The 16,775-nt window shown below is 54.8% G+C and overlaps 1 protein-coding gene across 24 annotated transcripts in view; it reads right to left on the reverse strand.

Moving 5' to 3' along the window:
• Window positions 1-16,775, reverse strand: part of Dlgap1 (DLG associated protein 1) — a 779,881-nt gene that overhangs the window by 86,092 nt on the left and 677,014 nt on the right. For 13 of the 24 annotated variants that reach the window (XM_004853199.3, XM_087194433.1, XM_004853197.3 and 10 more), the window contains one exon: window positions 7,676-7,705. The exons of the other annotated variants lie outside the window; for them this stretch is intronic. In XM_004853199.3, the coding sequence (XP_004853256.1) occupies window positions 7,676-7,705 (30 nt within the window). The remainder of the gene's footprint in view (window positions 1-7,675; window positions 7,706-16,775) is intronic. 24 annotated transcript variants of the gene reach the window in all.

A 16,775-nucleotide genomic window follows, 5' to 3' on the forward strand; every position in this document is an offset into this window, starting at 1 on the left:
TGGGAGGGGCAGGGGAAAGGAAAGAAGGGAAAGGAAAAATGCTGAGAAATGGAAAAAATGGAAATAAAGTCTTTGTAAATAGGGAAGGGTGGAGGGCATGAAGGGAGGGCTAGGAATGGGGAAAAAATAAGAACCAAGATGCATTATGTAAAGGTACAATTCCCAATGAGAAATGTAATTGTGCTGTATACCTACAATGTACCAATAAAAGAATTTAATAAAACAAATAAAATAAAACAGAAGAAATGAAAAAAAAATAAAAAAAATAAAATTTGAGGCCAGCATTGGCAGTTTAACAAGATGTGTGCGTGTGTGTAGAGAGAGAGCAAGAGCTTGATCCTATGAGCTAAAGTTTACTGGATTCTTCAACATTATCTCCTACTTACACCTTTAAACCATCCGGAGTGCTAAATTGCTTTAATCCCACTTTACATGTGAAAAAGCATGCTTTCCAGGGTAACTCATTTGCCTTAATTTTTTTGGGGGGGGTACCAGGGATCGAACTCAGGACCTTGCGCTTGTGAGGCAGGCGTCGGAACCACTCAGCTAAATCCCTGACCCTCTACTTTGGTTTTAGTGGCTGTCTTAGTTACTTTTCTCTCATTGCTGAGAAAAATACCCAACACCCAAAGTTAAAGGGGCAGGGTTTATTCAGCTCAGTCTGTAGAGGTTTCAGTCTATAATCTGCTGGCTCCAGGGTGGAGGGACCATGGCAGGGGGCGGCAGTCCTTGGCAGGCAGACAGTACCAAAGCATTTTTCTGCTGCTTTTATCTTGTCCAGACTACTGGGATTAGGGCGGTGCCGAACCAATCAGTGGACGGGTTTGGTAAGCACACACCCTTAATCCCAGCGTCACACACTCGAGATCCAGCCCTACAACCACAGGAGGCTTTGGGGGGCATCTAGACACAGCCATAACAGTGGCACTGGGGCTCACTCGCACCCAGGGCTTCAGGCATGCTAGGCAAGTGCCAGAGACCAGAGCTATACCCCAGTCCAGCAACCCAGCCAGGGGTTCTGACTCGGAAGATAGATTTTAGAATGTCCTTTCCACTCTTCCAGGCTTTCTTCCTGTATGTGTGTTCTGAACCCAGTTTTAGGAGTTTCTGTTTGAGAAGGCCATTGAGCAGGGTGGTGCACTCCTGTAATCCCAGCACTCACGAGGGTGAGGCAGGAGGATTGCTGCAGGTTTGAGGCCGTTTATAGTGAGACTCTTGTCTCAAGAAACAAAAGAATACAATCAATGGTGGCCTACAGAGGCTTCCCAGGAAATGAAACAGTTTAAGGAGTACTGTACGCAGCCCAGGTGGACCCTGTAGCTTTCCCGACACGAGAGGCAGCACAGAATGGGCCTGACAGTTAATTTAGGGGTGCGGTAGGTATTTGTTAGAGGGTGTAGTTTCCAGGGCTGGACCCAGACCACACAGCTTTGAGGATTTCCGCAGCTGCCCAGGGGATGGCACGTTTCAGAGTGGACATGAGGTCAGCTGTTCTTTTAGATGGAAAATGCGAAGGGCATTTTCCAGATTTAGACGCGGCTTTGATAATCATGATCAAGCTGGCTTCAGAGCCTGTTCACCAGACCCCTGTCCCTGAGAGCTGCTGCCTGTGCAGCTGGGGTAGCTGTTTGCTCTGGAAATTCCGAGCAGACTGCCGAAGCCCTCAAAACACATATGGGGGCAACAGAACTGACACGCTTAAAAATCGGAGAGGAAAGAAGGCAGCCACAAGCAGAGTGTGGGATTCTCTCTGCAGCCTTGGGCTCCGGCCCGGGAGGGTGAGCTGAGCTGCCTTCTGGTGGTAAAGGGAGCCAGTGCCAAAGGCTGCTTACTCGACACAGATTCTATTAGTCTGGGTGACGAAAGTTCAGGGTTTATGAAGGTTCCTCTCTGGACAGCTGTCGTTGTGTTCCTGTAAGCTCTCCTTATTCAAAACTTCCTTTTTTTTGGAGACAGGGTCTTGCTTATGTAGCCCAGGCCTTGCCTCCAATTTGAGGCAATCCTCTCGCCTCAGCCTCCTAAGTGCTGGGATTACAGGCGTGTGCCACCATGCCCAGCCATTTTCTTCTATTTTACTTTGGTCTTTTTGTTTTTGTTTTGCTTTGTTTGGCGGTACCTCGGGTTGAACTCAGGACCTTGTGACTTCTATTTTACTTTGCAGATGTTGAAACATTTTTTTCCTTCCCCACATCACCAGTCATGGATTCTGTCATAATTTTGAGTGGGCGAGTCTTAGATCCTCTTGGCAAACAGCACTACCGAGTGACTCTGCCAACCTAGGGCACTGAGTTAAGATCTCTCTCTTACTCCCCCCCCCGCCCCGGCCCTTTCTCTCTCTGCACTGATGATTGAACCCAGGGCCCTTATGCTGAACTACATCCCCAGCCCCTTTTTTATTTTGAGACAGGGTCTTGCTAAATTGCCCAGGTTTGGCTCAAACTTGAGATCTTCCTGCCCCAGGCTCCCAGAGTGCTGGATTACACATGCTCACCTCCCCACCTGACTGCTTTTTCATACTCTTGATGACTGGTGACAAATGGCAGGCTCAGGAAAATTGTGGAAGTGTAAACTACTTTATAACAAAACATCATTAGCCAAGCCTGGTGGCACACACCAGTAATCCTAGCACCCGGGAGGCTGAGGCAGGAGGATTACTGTGAGTTTGAAGCCAGCCTGAGTTGCATAGTGAGTTCAATGCCAGCCTGAACTACTTAGCAAGACCCTGTCTCAAAAAAGGACCTATCTAGAATACATAAAGAACTGAAAAAAATCAGACTCCCCCAAATTCAAAGACCCAATTCAAAAATGGGCATCTGAAATGAACAGACATTTCTCAGACAAAGAAGTAAAAGCAGCAAATAAATATACGAAAAAATGTTTAACATCACTGGTCATTCGAGAGATGCAGAGGAAAACAACACTGAGATTCCACCTCACCCCACAAAGAAAGGCTGCTATCAAGAAATCATCCAATAACAAATGCTGGCGGGGCTGTGGGGAGAAAGGAACCCTTCTGCACTGCTGGTGGGAGTGCAGACTGGTGCAACCACTGTGGAAATCAGTATGGAGATACCTCAAAGAACTAGGACTAGAGGTCCCATTTGACCCAGCTACTCCCCTGCTGGGTATCTTCCCAACAGAATTAAAAGAATCACACCACAGCGATATATGTGCATGTGCACCCATGTTTATAGCAGGACAGTTTGTAATAGCAAAAGCTTGGAAACAGCCCAAGTGCCCATCAACTGGAAACTGGATAAAGAAGATGTGGCTTTTTTTTTTTTTTGATACCAGGGATCAAACTTGGGTCCTTGCGCTTGCACAGCAGGCGGTGAAACCACTGAGCTAAATCCCTGGCTCCTGAGCTAAATCCCCAGCCCAAGATGTGTTTTTTTTTTTTATAAAATGGAGTACTACTCAATCATAAAGAACGAGAAACTAGAGACATTTATAGCTAAATGGATGCATATTGAGGCCATGCTCTTAAGTGAAATAAATAGGACATAGTAAATAGCGAATTGTTTCTCTAGTGTGAGGAATTGAAAGTGTAATTAATGATACAGGTGAAATTGCCTAATGACATATTTCTTGGATTGTGTTTCCATTGCGTGTCGTATGACTGTATCGAAATTTAAATTAGGGAGAAGCTTGGCTTATGTGGACTTTGCTAGCTAACTGGAGTTTTTTTCCAGACCACTATTTGTTGAGTGTTGGTTTTGGGGACCTTTCTGAAACTAATCACATCCTCTGGTGTCTTGTTGGTGCCTGAGATGCTTTTTTAAGTTACATGGAAAAATGTTTAAGTGCTTTTCAGTTTTGTTTTGGTTGAGTTCTACTGTATTTGAATATTATTGTAGTTTTTTTCCCCCTTGCATTGTTCTTCTTTGAATGGTTTTAATTTTTTGTATGTGTGTGTGTTTGATAATAAAGTTACTTAAAAAAACAAGGACCTATAAAACATCACTAGTTTTGATGCAGTCCGTCTTCGATGGGAACTTTGTTCCACCAGGCTGATGACCCTTCCTCTCCCCTGACCCCAGACAACCCCATCCCATCTGAGCACCCTAAACTGGGCCAGTGCCCCGCTCTGGGAGCCAGGCAGGGGATCAGGGCTCTGACTCCTGCTTTCTGCGAGCGCAGACTCGGACCCGGCTGGCTCTGCCTGGGGTGAGGTGAGCAGCGTGGGCTGCAGCAGAGTCCTGGGGCCCTGGCGCTTGTTTGCAAGATATTCGGGCTGGACAGAGGGAGCTGCAGGGAGGTGGTCAGGTGGTCATGGGAGGAAGAGCAACCCCTGCGCCCCTCTGCTAGCTCTGCAGCTGCCTGGAGACCCGCTCTGGGGAGAGGACTTGGAACCAACAGCAGCTCCTGGCTGCCTCCTGGTTAGCGGCCGCTCCTCACGGCCTCAGGGCTCCTGTGTGCTGCCCTGGGGCCAGAGCCACAGGAAGGGGAGACACTGAGCCCTGGAAGGGCCGAGCGTGGCGGGGCTGAGCCTGCCAGGTCTCCAAGTCAGAGCGGCCTCTCGGGGCCGGGCTTCACACAGGCCAGTGCTGACCCGGTCTGCCTGTTTTCTCCAGTTCCTGGGTCCCGGGCTCCATTTCCGCTTCTCCAGGAGGCCCTGTCTCGGGGAGCCACGTGCTGGAATCGCAGCGGCGCCCGAGGGTCACACTTTCTGTTGGTGGCAGCCTCTTCCACGTGACAGTTATGGAGAGTCCCCTGCCCTGTGACTCCTGACCGCGACCCTGAGAATGTCAGGGCAGCACGGTGAGAAGGGAGGGCTCATCCACTGTCAGGGGACTGAGTGTCGGTGCCCAGGCCAGCGGCCGCCACAGGTGAGGGACAGCGAGAGAACCACGTCCCCTCCCGAACCTTCAGAGGCTCATGTGTTCCTGCTGTTTGGTTTTCTGAAACAGGGCCTTGAACTCATGGTGATCCTCCTGCCTCAGCCTCCTGTGCTGGGATCACAGGTGAGTGTCACACATCTGGTGCTGTTTGTGCCACTGGGACGGTCTCTAAGGAGGCAAACTTCACGTCCCACATGGCTTGCAGAAGAACCTGGCGTCTTCTCCCCTTGGGGCTTCGATCCCACCCCACCCAGCGTCCACGGGTCGCCCTTCAGGGAGTCTCATCACAGAGCGTGCTGTAGCAGCCTGCGCACCCAGGCCCGCGCGTCCCCGCACCCTGCCTGCTGGTTGGACACAGAGCCCTGGTGGCCGGACCCCTCCTGGGAGGACACAGCTGTCTGCAGGCCGCAGGGGAGCGCTGGTGGCTGAGCCCTGGGGGACAGGCGTGTCCCCCACCTTTTCCCTGCTCAGCCACTGCAGGAGAGAAACCCTTCGGAGCACGGCGAGGAGGTTCCGCCCTGGAATTCCGGCCCTGGGCCTTCCCCTGGGCCGTGGCTCCAGCTGCCTCCCCTTCCCCTCGATGGCCGAGTGCCTGTTTCTCTCTTACCCCACTGCTCTCAGAGTGCGGGGCCGCCCACCTACAGCCCAAGGGGAGGTGAGGACTCCCCAGTGTTAGGCATACAGCTTTGCAATCCTTTCTTTCAAATTTGATTTCTTCCCTGTGAAATATTTTTCTGTTTCCAAAATAAAGCATTGATGGGTGTTTCTGTTCGAGTACAATTTCTAAATCTTTCAAAGGACATTCTACTTTTTTTTTCTTTGTGGTTTTTTGAGACAGGATCACACTATTCAGGCTGGCCTCCAACTTGAGGCTATCCTCCTGCCTCAGTTTCCCAAGTGCTGGGATTACAGGTGTGCACTACCACGCCCAGCTAAAGGCATTCAACGTTTAACCTTAGCACTAATGTGACCTAAAAATCTTTTTACTTTATGCCTACACAAGCCACCCAATGCTGAAGCGGGGACCCCTGGTTTAGAAAAGGAAAGAACAAATTGTATGGCAAAGTTCTTGGTAGAAAACAGCAAATGAAATCTTTGTTGATTTTTCTCTTACGTCTTCTACAGTGGTTTTATTTTTTTCCTTAAAAAGAGAAGAAAATGACCTACCTACACGTGTAATGCTATTTTCAGCGTTTGTGGATAGTCCAGAAGAGCCCTTTTTAGAGGAAGGGAAAGCGGTGTCGCTTGGGCCGGGGTCGGCTCTGCAGGCCGCCAGAGGCGGCTCCATGCGGAGGGGACAGGGCCCGGCGGGGCGGCAGGGCCCGCACTCGGTCTCGAGGTTCGCGCGAGCCGGACGCACACTTCACGGGCATGCACGACCCTGGCATGTGCACACAGACACGGCACACACGCGCATGCACGCACACGCCACCCCGCGCGCGCACGTGCGTGCGCATCAGCAGCGAAGCCCCACCCCAAGCTCGCAGTCCTTAGCCAGCGGGCGGCCCCACACAGAGCGGCCCTCTGAACAGGATCTAATGTTCTCCTGGCGTTCTGACTCCTTGAAAAGCATTTGTTTTCTTTCTTTCATCCATTTTTTTGGTTGTTTCTTTTTTCTGGTACGGGGATAGAACTCAGGACCTTCCGCTTCTGAGGTAGGCGCTGCGTCACTGAGCTAAATCCCCGGCTCTCGTTTTGGTTGTTTGAGACAGGATCTTGCTATGCAGCCAGGTTGGCCTTGCAGTCGCTGTGATCCTCCTGCCTCAGCCTCCCCAGTGCACCACCACGCCGCTGAATTTGAATTTCTGCTTGCCTAGCACACTGTTTCCATACTGTTTCTGAGGTGACCTTATGTGTTCAACTCTGTCCATCCTGAAGCCCCAGTACTTCACCTTTTCCCTGTTCTCCTTTTTCCCAGGGGTTGAACCTTCCCACTGGCCTTCCCACTGGGCAGCATCCCTAGTCCTTTTTTATTTTGAGGCAGGGACTTGTTAAATTGCTCACTGCTCAGTCAGGGCCCAATCTTGTGACCCTCCTGCCTCAGCCTCCCGAGTACTGGGATCACAGGTGTGCGCCACCACACCTGGCTTTTGATTTTCTTTTCAGTGTTCAGTGTTGAACCCAGGGCCTCAGACCTGCCAGGCCCACACTGTACCACTGAGCTCTCCCCTCCTGGTCTTCCTCGCTCTGGAGCAGCCTCAGGCTTCGGGCGTCAGATGCTGCCCTGCTGTGGGTGGAGGGAATGTGGTGCCATAAAAGCCCATGGGTTGGCTCAGCACCAAGCTCCGCCTCAGCCGGCCGGAGCCACCTGCACCAACCCCGGGCCTCCTCGAGCCGCAAGCCCCTCCAAGCAGCCTGCACTGAGCACGACATCTCTGAAGCAGACCACGAATGGGAACCCACACACAGACGTCACGGAGCGGGACCTCGGCTCCTCTGCACTGGGATGGGGGCACCCCAAGGCTCAGGGGCGGGTTTGCACCAGCTGCCAATCTGTCTGCCTGGGTCACTGCGCACAGCAGCCCAGGGAGAGCTGGGCACCGGGCCGGGTTCCTCCAGGAAGCTGTGGGTGCCTCGCGGCCTCGACCCCGGGCAGAGTCTGCTCTGAGGGACCCAGGACACTGCCCTGCTGGGCCCTGGGCGGAGGCTCTGGTGTCACCCGCCGTCCTGGACCGAGGCCATCGCACGGGGCCACAGACAGACACACGAAGCCACTGGCACAACACAACCAGGACAGGAGCAGCACACGGAACGCGTCGGACACCAGGCCACAGAAGCTCGCCAGCCACAGGCCACGAAGCAGGACGGTGTCATCTCATGGCGGCAAAACCTACCTTCCACTGCTGAACTCAGTTTTATGACACCTTGAACAGAAACAGAAATCGCAGTTATACGGTGGGCCCAGCCATCTCCCCCAGCATCACAACACGCGCGCTTGGGGTCTGGGCCCGGTTTTAGAGCCTCACAGACATGGACTGCGCGGGTGAAAGCATTCTCCTGCCCTCCTGGGTGTCTTACTTTCCCACTGAAACCATCGGGGAAATCTCTCATTCAGGACGGGATCCATCGCGTGGATGTGAGGAAGAACCAGGCAGCTCGACTGTTTCTGTGTATAACTGCTGCCGTTCTGGGCAGCACCGAAGACCGAGCCCAGGGCCTTTGCCCGAGCTGTATCCCCAGTCCTTTTTCAATTTTTATTTTCATTTTGAGATATTTCTAAGTCACTACGCTGCCCAGGCTGGGCTTGAACTTGCAGTCCTCCTGCCTCAGCCTCCCAGAGTGCCAGGATTACAGGCGTGCCGCACCTTGCTCCGCTTCATTATCTTTCACATGATCTACTCTTACTCTAGTTTCATCTCCACAGAAACTATTTTTATTAAATTTAAATCTCTTTCGGCGTCCATGCTGCATAAATCCCTGCACCACGAACGCCCCTCCCACTCCACTGTCACACAGGGCTGCGGCAGGTGACCAGCAAGTGAAGAATCTCACCGTTCCCTTCCGGGATGGAGCCAGGGCCTCAGACATGCAAAATCCCAGCCCACACCTTTGTTTTTAACAGAATTCAGTGAATTGTATGTTACATAATTCAATTTGTAACAGCGAGTGCTCAGACTTCCTGGAAATGTACGAGTGCCTCTCACAGGGAGCCGGGAACCAGCTGCAGGAGGGGACCGGTCCTTCCCGAAGGTGTCTGTCCTCTCAGGTGGGGAGGACAGTCCGGAGCCTGAGAGCCCTGTCTAAGGCGGTGGGCACCAGGATGAGACATAAGCACAGGCAGCATAAGCTCAGCGCGCACCACCGCGCCGGACACCTGGGGACCAAGTCCGCCCTGCCCTGTCACCATGACTGACACAAGTCTCCGGCGGCCAGCAAGAGGCACGGCCACACCCACCTGAGGACCTGGTCCTCACGGGCGGCCAAGCCGAGGCAGGGCCGGGTGGGCATTGACATGGGAAGCAGCGATGTGCCCTCTTTTCACTCCCGGAGGCCGGACTGTTAATTTCCCCAGCCGTATTTGTGGTCGGGCGTCACCCGGTGTCAGCGGATGTCTGGGAAAAGAGTGTGCCTCGAGGGGCCGGAGCAAGTGGCTGAGGCAGGGACGTCTTCAGGTGTCACACAGGGGACGGCGTCGGGGGAGTAGGGTCCCCAGAACGCGTTCACTGAGCCGGGGACAGGTCAGAACAGGAGCAATTGTCTGCTTGTAGGATTCTAATTGCAAACATGACTCTATTTCATTTTCTGAGACAGGATCTCACTACTGAGCACAGGCTGGCCTCGAACTCTGGGGGATCCTCCTGCCTCAGCCTCCTAAATGCTCCAAACATTATTTTAATCAAAGCATTAGTAATTCATTAGCTTCTTGTGGACATTTCTTATTTTCTTAAATCCCAGGTCAAACCTTTCTGTGCATAAGGTAGGCCTTTCTATTGCAAACTGACTATATTATGGTGGGATTGTAAATTTAGCTAAATGCAGTTATATAGCTAATAGGAACATTATACACAAAATCATAGAAAAGGGACCTTCATCTCACAGGGTGACTATTCAGAATTATCTTACTGTTTAAGCAGTGATGGGTGTTGTTCAAAGGCGACACACAGCGCTGCTGACTTCCAGGACACGGAGTAGACATTGTCACTGGGCACCGATGTGGACACTGCCTGGGGTTCCGAGCTTAGCCATGGCACACAGAGAGACACAGGACACATGAGGAGCCCATCCCCACTGCACTTGGAGTTCTCCAGGCCGCAGAGGTGTTTGGGAAGAAGCCAGGAAGGCAGACAGGGAGACCCGGCCCGGCCCTGCAGTCTGTGTGCGGGGCGGGGAGGCAGTCCGCGCTGGGGGAGCCTCTCTGTGAGCTTTATCTTCTTTCTTGCAAGTTAGACCCGGTCGGCAGCCAGGCGTGGGTTCTACAGCGCTTCTCCAGTGCTGAGAGGGTTCTGCTGCTTCTCCCTGGTGATCGATTTCTTTCTTTTTCTATTTCTTTTCTTTTCGGTCCTGGGAGTTGAACCTAGGCCTTCCAGGAGCCAAGCAAGTGCTCTACCCCCATCCACACCGCTGGCCACCAAGTTAATTTCAACTGATCTAAAAGGATCCACAGGACAAAGGGCCGGGTTAAATGATTCTTTTGGAAGAGTGAATGACTGGGGCTCCCTAAGGCCTTCAGGAATGCTGCTCTGCCGCTGAAATACCGAGCCCGATCTACCGCTGTCGGCAAGGCCCCGCAGGACACACCCCTCCCGGCCGCTCTGCTCCGATGCATCTCCCGGTCCCGGTCCCGACGCCTCCGGAGCGAGGCCCTCCCACGCCCCACACTCACCGGTCCAGCGCTTCCCGCTCGCGCACGTTACTGAGCAGCGGACCGCACTGTCACGAGCCCCAGCCGGGCCTTCCTCCCGAGACCGGCTGTCTAGGCGAGGGCCGGCAAACGCGGGGAGGGCGGAAGGGCCCGCGTCTCGGGCCTCGGGTCTGCAGGTCTCGGAGCAGCGAGTGTTCTCGACGCCAAGGAGGATGGCAGCGCTTGCCCTGCAGGTGGTCGCCAGCTGTGCACGGCTGCTCGGGGAGGCTGATTCTCTGCCTGTGACGCCGGGCTCGAACCCAGAGCCTGCGGCACGTTAGGCAAACCGATACCGGGGCTGCAGCCGGATCCCGACGTCCTGCCGATTCACTCCTGTGTGGAATGGCCCTCACCCGTTACAGTGTTTTTGAGACAGGGTCTCACCGTGTAGCCCAGGCTGGCCTCGACCTCATGGCCATCCTCCTGCCTCAGCCTCCCGAGTGCAGGCGTGCGCCACCACGCAGGGCCTCCGGGACCTGTTTTCTAACGGTTCCACCCCCTCCCCAGAGCACCACAGGCCGGCCCGAGCCGCTTCAGACCCGACGCACAGCAGCAGCACGGGCTGTGTCCAAGCGCGATACGTGGGTGCCCCGGGGTCGTTGCTGCGGCCGTCGCCCCTCCAGGCTCAGCCGTCAGCTCTCCGAGTCCCCAGATGCGGGAAAACAGGCGCCGCACGTGTGCGGTGCGCCTCCCGCAGCTCTGCAGCCTGGGGTTTGGGGCTTGTGGCCCCGGAGACCAGGGCCAGGGTCCCTCCAGTTAACGGTCCTCCCTCCCTGGGTGCACGAGAAGCCCCAGTCCTGCAGAGCGGGCGGCGGGTTAGGAGCCTGCGGAGGCAGAGCAGGCGACCTCGATCCTCATCCTCGGGCTCAGCGAAGGCGGACACCTGCGGCCGGCTGGGGCCTGATGCACGAGCGCGGGGAGGCGCAGAGGGCAGAGGGCCGAAGTCGGAGCCCTCCTGCACCTCGGGCTGCCGCGGGTTAGGGACACACGCGCCAGGCAGAGCCGGGCCAGGAAAGAGCCAGCAGCTGTGGAGGAGAAAGTACGCGCTTCGTTTTGCAAGAATTCCAGCTGTGAGCAGACGTTGCAAGGCGATTTTAGTGGCAGTCCAGAAAGGTTTCAGAGAAAGGATTTGCAAACATCTCCTTTTCCCTGAAAAAGAAGCTCTTCTTTTTATTAAAGGCTCCACCTTTGCACAGGGTGCTGAGGGCAGTCTGGTCAAGCGCGCTGTGATTCTTTGGTGACACTGTGTCGCCCTCTGGTGTCCGAGGGCCGTCATTACGCCACCACCCAGGTGCAGCCCATCCTGGCCTCCAACTCAGCGTGTTCCTCCTGCTTCTCCGAGTGCTGGGATCCTGGGCCTGGGCCACCACCGCTGGCTCACCAAGCCTGCTCGTGAGGTTAAAATACTGTCACAAATGTTACTGGCAAAAGCTTCTGAAGCCACGTGTTATAGTTTCATTTAGTTAAACAAAAAGCTTGGAGGAGGGTAGCTCCTGGTTGCTAGAAGCTGGGAGTTGGGAGGCCCAGGGAATAAACAGTACAGACAACAATTGCCACACAACGCCCTGCACCGTGGCTCATCTCCCTGGATTTATGGAAGTTCATAGAAAAATGTGACTCAAGGAGAAGCTATTGGGGGCATATCTACCCTTTTTTTGTTGTTTTGTTTTGCTTTTTTTTTTTTTTGGTACCAGGGATTGAACTTGGGACCCTGGGCTTGTGAGGCAGGCGGCGGAACTACTGAGCTAAATCCCCAGCCCTTGTTTTGCTTTTTGTTCTTGAACTCACTACGTATCTCACTCAGGCTGGTGGTGATCCTCCTGCCTCAGCCTCCTGAGTGCTGGGACTACAGGTGTGCGCTACCATGTCCAGCATGCTTTTTTCTTTTGCTGATCTGTCTGATGTAAGTTTAATTTGTCTTCCCCTGAAAACTGAAGCTAAGAGGGCAGAGGAAAAGGTTTTCTTCCCCGATTCTCACCTTTGTGCCTGACTGAATTCTGGATCCCACTGTGCTGGGCCTCCGCTCAGGTCTGCAGAGCCAGCTCGGGCCTGGGCAGGGATCTGAGGTGTACACAGCGCTGGCCAACGAGTCCCCATCACTTAGGCACTGAGGGTAGCGGTCAGCAGGCCAGCGTGTGCACTGCATCTCTGAACAGAGGTAGGAAGCAGGCTTAGAGCACTGTCTGGTGATGGTGGATATACATGGTACCCGAGGGCACGACTTTAGGACGAGACGGCCTGGCTGGCGTCAGGGCTTCGACCCTCCTGCTGGCTTCCTCACCTCTTCAAAGCTTTGCGCATGTGCTGATGGAAGGAAAAGGGATGCTCCTCAGAGAACAGGGCTCACTTTCGCATCGTTAGAACAGAGGATCCAGGTGAGGTGGTTTACTCTTTCCAAGTGCAAGCGGGGTGCAGGAAAACAGTAAAGCCAAAGCGCGCCACACTTCACACAAGGGGACGGGGAGGGGTGAGAGGTGAAAGGGGCTGTCGACCGCTGATCAGGCTGCCCGGAGCCTGGGAACGCAGGTTCCTTTTCTAGATAGCAGACCGGAGGCTGCGCCCTGTAATGCAGCTGAAAAGCTGCCTGGCCCGGGGCCTTGGGGCTGGCCAAGCGCTGCTCCGGAGTCCCGCCACCCCAGCAGCCAGGCCTTAGCACTATCCCAGAGAGCCAGGCTGCTCCCTCCTCATCGCTCAGCTGACTCTCGCCTATAGGAACAGCCGCCCTCAGGAGGTTGTGGTTCCCGCTTGTGGAAGGCGGGCAGTGGTGGTTCCTCCCCGGCACTGTGAAGATGCAGCCTGTGCTTCCCCCGCATGCCATCAGCAGGCCACTGTGGACTCTCTGCAGCTCCAGGTGACTTCCATTTCGGCGTCCAAGTCACAGCCCCGGCCGTGCACACGGGAACAAGGGCAGCCACAAACACATGACAAGCGTCATGGCAGCAAATGTACCGTATCAGGTCACTAAACCCAGTGACGGTCGCTTCTCCGTGACCGAGCACACTGCGATCGAGGCCACCCTGGACTCCTGTCGATTTCTTTTTAGTTTTCATTGACCTCAATAAAGAGGTGTGAAAAGTTTAAATCGATGAACTTTTGTCTTTATCTCCTTTTTTTTCTTTGAGACAAGGTCTTATTATGTAGTGCAGGCTGGCCTTCAACTCACTATGTAGCCCAGGCTGGCCTGGAACTTGCAGTGATCCTCCTGAGTGCTGGGATGACAGGTGTGCACCACCACACCTGGCTCTAACAGATTTGTTTTTTTGTACCGGGGATCGAACTTGGGACCTTGTGTTTTCGAGGCAGGCAGTGGAACCACTGAGCTAAATCCCCAGCCCTCTAACAGATTTTTTATTGTTGTTGTTTTGGTACTGGGGATCGAATTTGGGTCCTTGTGCCTGCACAGCAGGCGGCAAAACCACTGAGCTAAATCCCCGGCCCCAGATTTTTTAAATAGGAAGAAACATGATCCTTATTATTTGTGAGTGGACATGCACACGCGCGTACACACATGCACACAGACACACACACACACACATACACACTTGCTCGGTGACTTCTACCTTTTTGTTCCTTAAAAGCAATGAGAAACAGGCAACACCTGGGAGTGTTCAGACTTTTAGAGGCCCTTGCTCATCAGTCCTGTGCAGAGGACTGTAATACTGATTACGCCCAAGGCAGGCTGTGAAGAGCTAACCCCACCACTGGCTTGTTCATAGAAGCAAGTCCGGCTGAAGCCTACGTGCCGAGGTCAGAGTAACTCGCACCCAAATTCTGTTCCCACAACTAAAACCTTCTGACTAGAAGGACACTGTTCCAATTACAACCATATAGTTTGTCTATTCTGTTCCTAATTTGAGAATGCTTTGTCTTGTCCTTTATGGGCCTTGCTTACATTAATTTCCATAGAAACCACATGTCGCCTTTACCCCAATTGATTTCCAATAAAAGTCAGTGCCTGGGCCTGGCCAGCGCCTTTGTTGATTGCACCTGCATTGGTCGGTTGGTCGTCCTGGCCCCCGCTTTCTCTCAGTTCTGCTCTTAGCGCATTCTTTTTCTCAGGCCTGTGTCGCACACTGGGCAGGTGGGGACTGGAACCTGACTCCAGGGGTCTCCTGCTCTTGCTTCGGGTCCCTTTCAGAGCCACAGTGTTCTCCCTTGTTTTCTCCACTAGTCTCAGCTGTCCCTGAGCGGTACTCAAGGCAGGTGCAGCCTGGCACCTCTTCTGGGCCCAGCTGCTTCTGTGGCCGCTCCTCCCCTCTTCCTACCCCTGTGCCACACCGGGGCCGGTCCCTCTTCCTCTTGCCTGACCTTCTCAATTCTATTCTGCTTCTGAGGTACTGGAGACTGAAGCTCGGGCCTTCTCTCGAGCTGCATCCCTGTCTGTGCATATCTAATTTCTGTATTTAGAGACCTGGTCTTGCTAAGACACTACACTGACCAGGTGAGGCTCAAACTGTGACTCTCCTTGCTTCAGCCTCCCCACGTGCTGAGATTACAGGCATAGGCAACCACAGCCCCGGCCTCCAACTGGTCTTTCTGTCGAAGTCTTCTCCCTCCCTGAACTTGCCAAGAGGCACATCAGCTCCTCACCTAACACCAGCTTTGCTTGAGACCCTCCGAAGGCTGAGGTGGAAGGCCCAGCTGGTGAACATCCGGCCATGTCTCCTGTCGCTCCCCATGCGCCCATGTGGGGCCTCACCGTCTCCACACACCGGGCCTCTTTCGCTCCCCCAGCCTCTGCTCGGGCCCGGCCCCCTCCCCACATCCCCATGAACCAGATCTTCCCACTTTCTGGGCCCGACTCACCCCCCTCATGGGCTCCTTCCCCGCTCTGAGCATCTCTGCGGGGCGCTCACCACACCACACAGCGCTGCGTCTCTCTCTGCTGCCGCTGCCTGGGCTGCCTGTGGGTCCCCCAAGGATACGGATCCCACGGGTTACCTGCAACTGCTGCTCTTGCCAAGCAATTGGTGGGAAGCAACAGTGGCCAGCAGACTCACAGAGGGAGCATTCTGTCAACAACAGCGCTGGAAACAGACTGGTGGCGCGTAAGTCGCTGTTATGGAGGAGAGGAAGACGAGCGCTGCTATCAAGGCTGCTGCCATCGCCTCTGAACCCCTGACCGTGGGTCACTGCCTCTGCCGCCCTCTCTGTCTCTCCTCTGTCAGCACCACCTCATCCCCGCCTCCACCACCCCTCCATCCCCGAAGGTCTTCTCTGAGCACACACTGGGTCAGAGCCTGGGCGTCTGTCCACAGTCTGAGATCGCCCTCTGTCACGCCCCGGGGCAGAGGCCCTTTGCTTTGCTCTCCTTCGTCGCTCTTGTCTCAGCGCCTTTCCCTCGGTAAGGGTGCAGTGAGTGGTGACATTCAACACCGGGTGCAAAAGTGGTTTGCCGGGGGCGTCCAGCCTGCTGGAGCACGTTCCGAGAGAGAGCCCTACACACCGCGAGCAAGTGGCTCTGACAGTCCTTATAAAGTCTCCAGGGCACAAGCACTGCTCTGGCTTTTCATCTCTTTGACTTCATCTTCAAAGCAAGATGTTTTGTTTCTGTTGAAGCCAGCAAGGCAAAAGAAAGCACCCTTGAAGATGTCTGTGCCCACGTTTCAAAATCCATTACAAGGAAGATCCCAAGGAGAAGATCAACAATGAGGATGGCCTTAGGAAGAGGGTCCTGTCCATTGTCTAGCACCAGGTAAACTGAACAAGCTGAAGGAGTCTTACTGCTTTTTTAAAAACTCTGAGGAAGTCTGTTTCGGGTTTTTCCTGACCGCAGGCTGCAAGCCATGCCAGACAGTTTCCTCCCAGGACAGGATCGGTGCCGGGGGGAGGCCGGATGGGACCTCAGGGTCGCAGGCAGACTCACTCCGGATTCCGTGCCGCGGGGCTGGGCTGCTGGACACCACCTGGCCCGTGCCCCAGTTGCTTCCGTGCTTCCGCCCCTCTGGGCCGCGGCCTCGCCCTCCCGCTTCGCAGCCGCGGCTCTGGCCTCCCTGGCCCGGGCCTGGTCCTCCGAATGCCACTGGCCGCTGCGTGCAGCCCATGCCCAAAGCAGCGTCGCGGTGCCCGGGTGTCCTGGGGCCTTCCGAGTGGGAACAGCCCTTGTCCCCAGTTGTCCTCTGCCCTGGCCGACCGGGGCCACTTCCTCGCCCTTTCCCAAGAGCCCGAGCCGGTGTCCATAGCATCAGCGAACGAGTTTGCAGAGAAGTCACCCTTCTGGCGCTGGCGTTCTGGCCACCGAGGCGCGCCCTGGCCGCAGCGAGCATGGCGCCCTCTCTGCTTCCACACGTCCTGCCCCGCGCCGGTTGCAGTTACCGGCCCTTTCGCTGTGGCCTCTTTCCGTGAGGCTCAGTCCGCCTGGGCCGCTGTCCGCCTGTGCCGACTTGGGCCATTCCATTCCCAGCTCGGGGTGCGGCAGCCCGGGCGGCGCCTTGGGTCCCTGGCGCTGAGACAGCAGCGTCACGTCGTGGCCGCGCTCGTACTCTTTCGGCTGTCCTCGTCTCCCTTCGTCTCCCCTCGTCTCCCCTCCTCTCCGCACGCGCCAGTGCCCCGCGCAGGCGCAGACCAGCCTCGGGCAGACAGCTTTTCTCAGC

The sequence above is a fragment of the Heterocephalus glaber genome, unplaced genomic scaffold (assembly GCF_053883595.1).
Source record: "Heterocephalus glaber isolate CG9 unplaced genomic scaffold, H.glaber_assembly_v1.0 deba00000331, whole genome shotgun sequence".
Lineage (NCBI taxonomy): Eukaryota > Metazoa > Chordata > Mammalia > Rodentia > Bathyergidae > Heterocephalus > Heterocephalus glaber.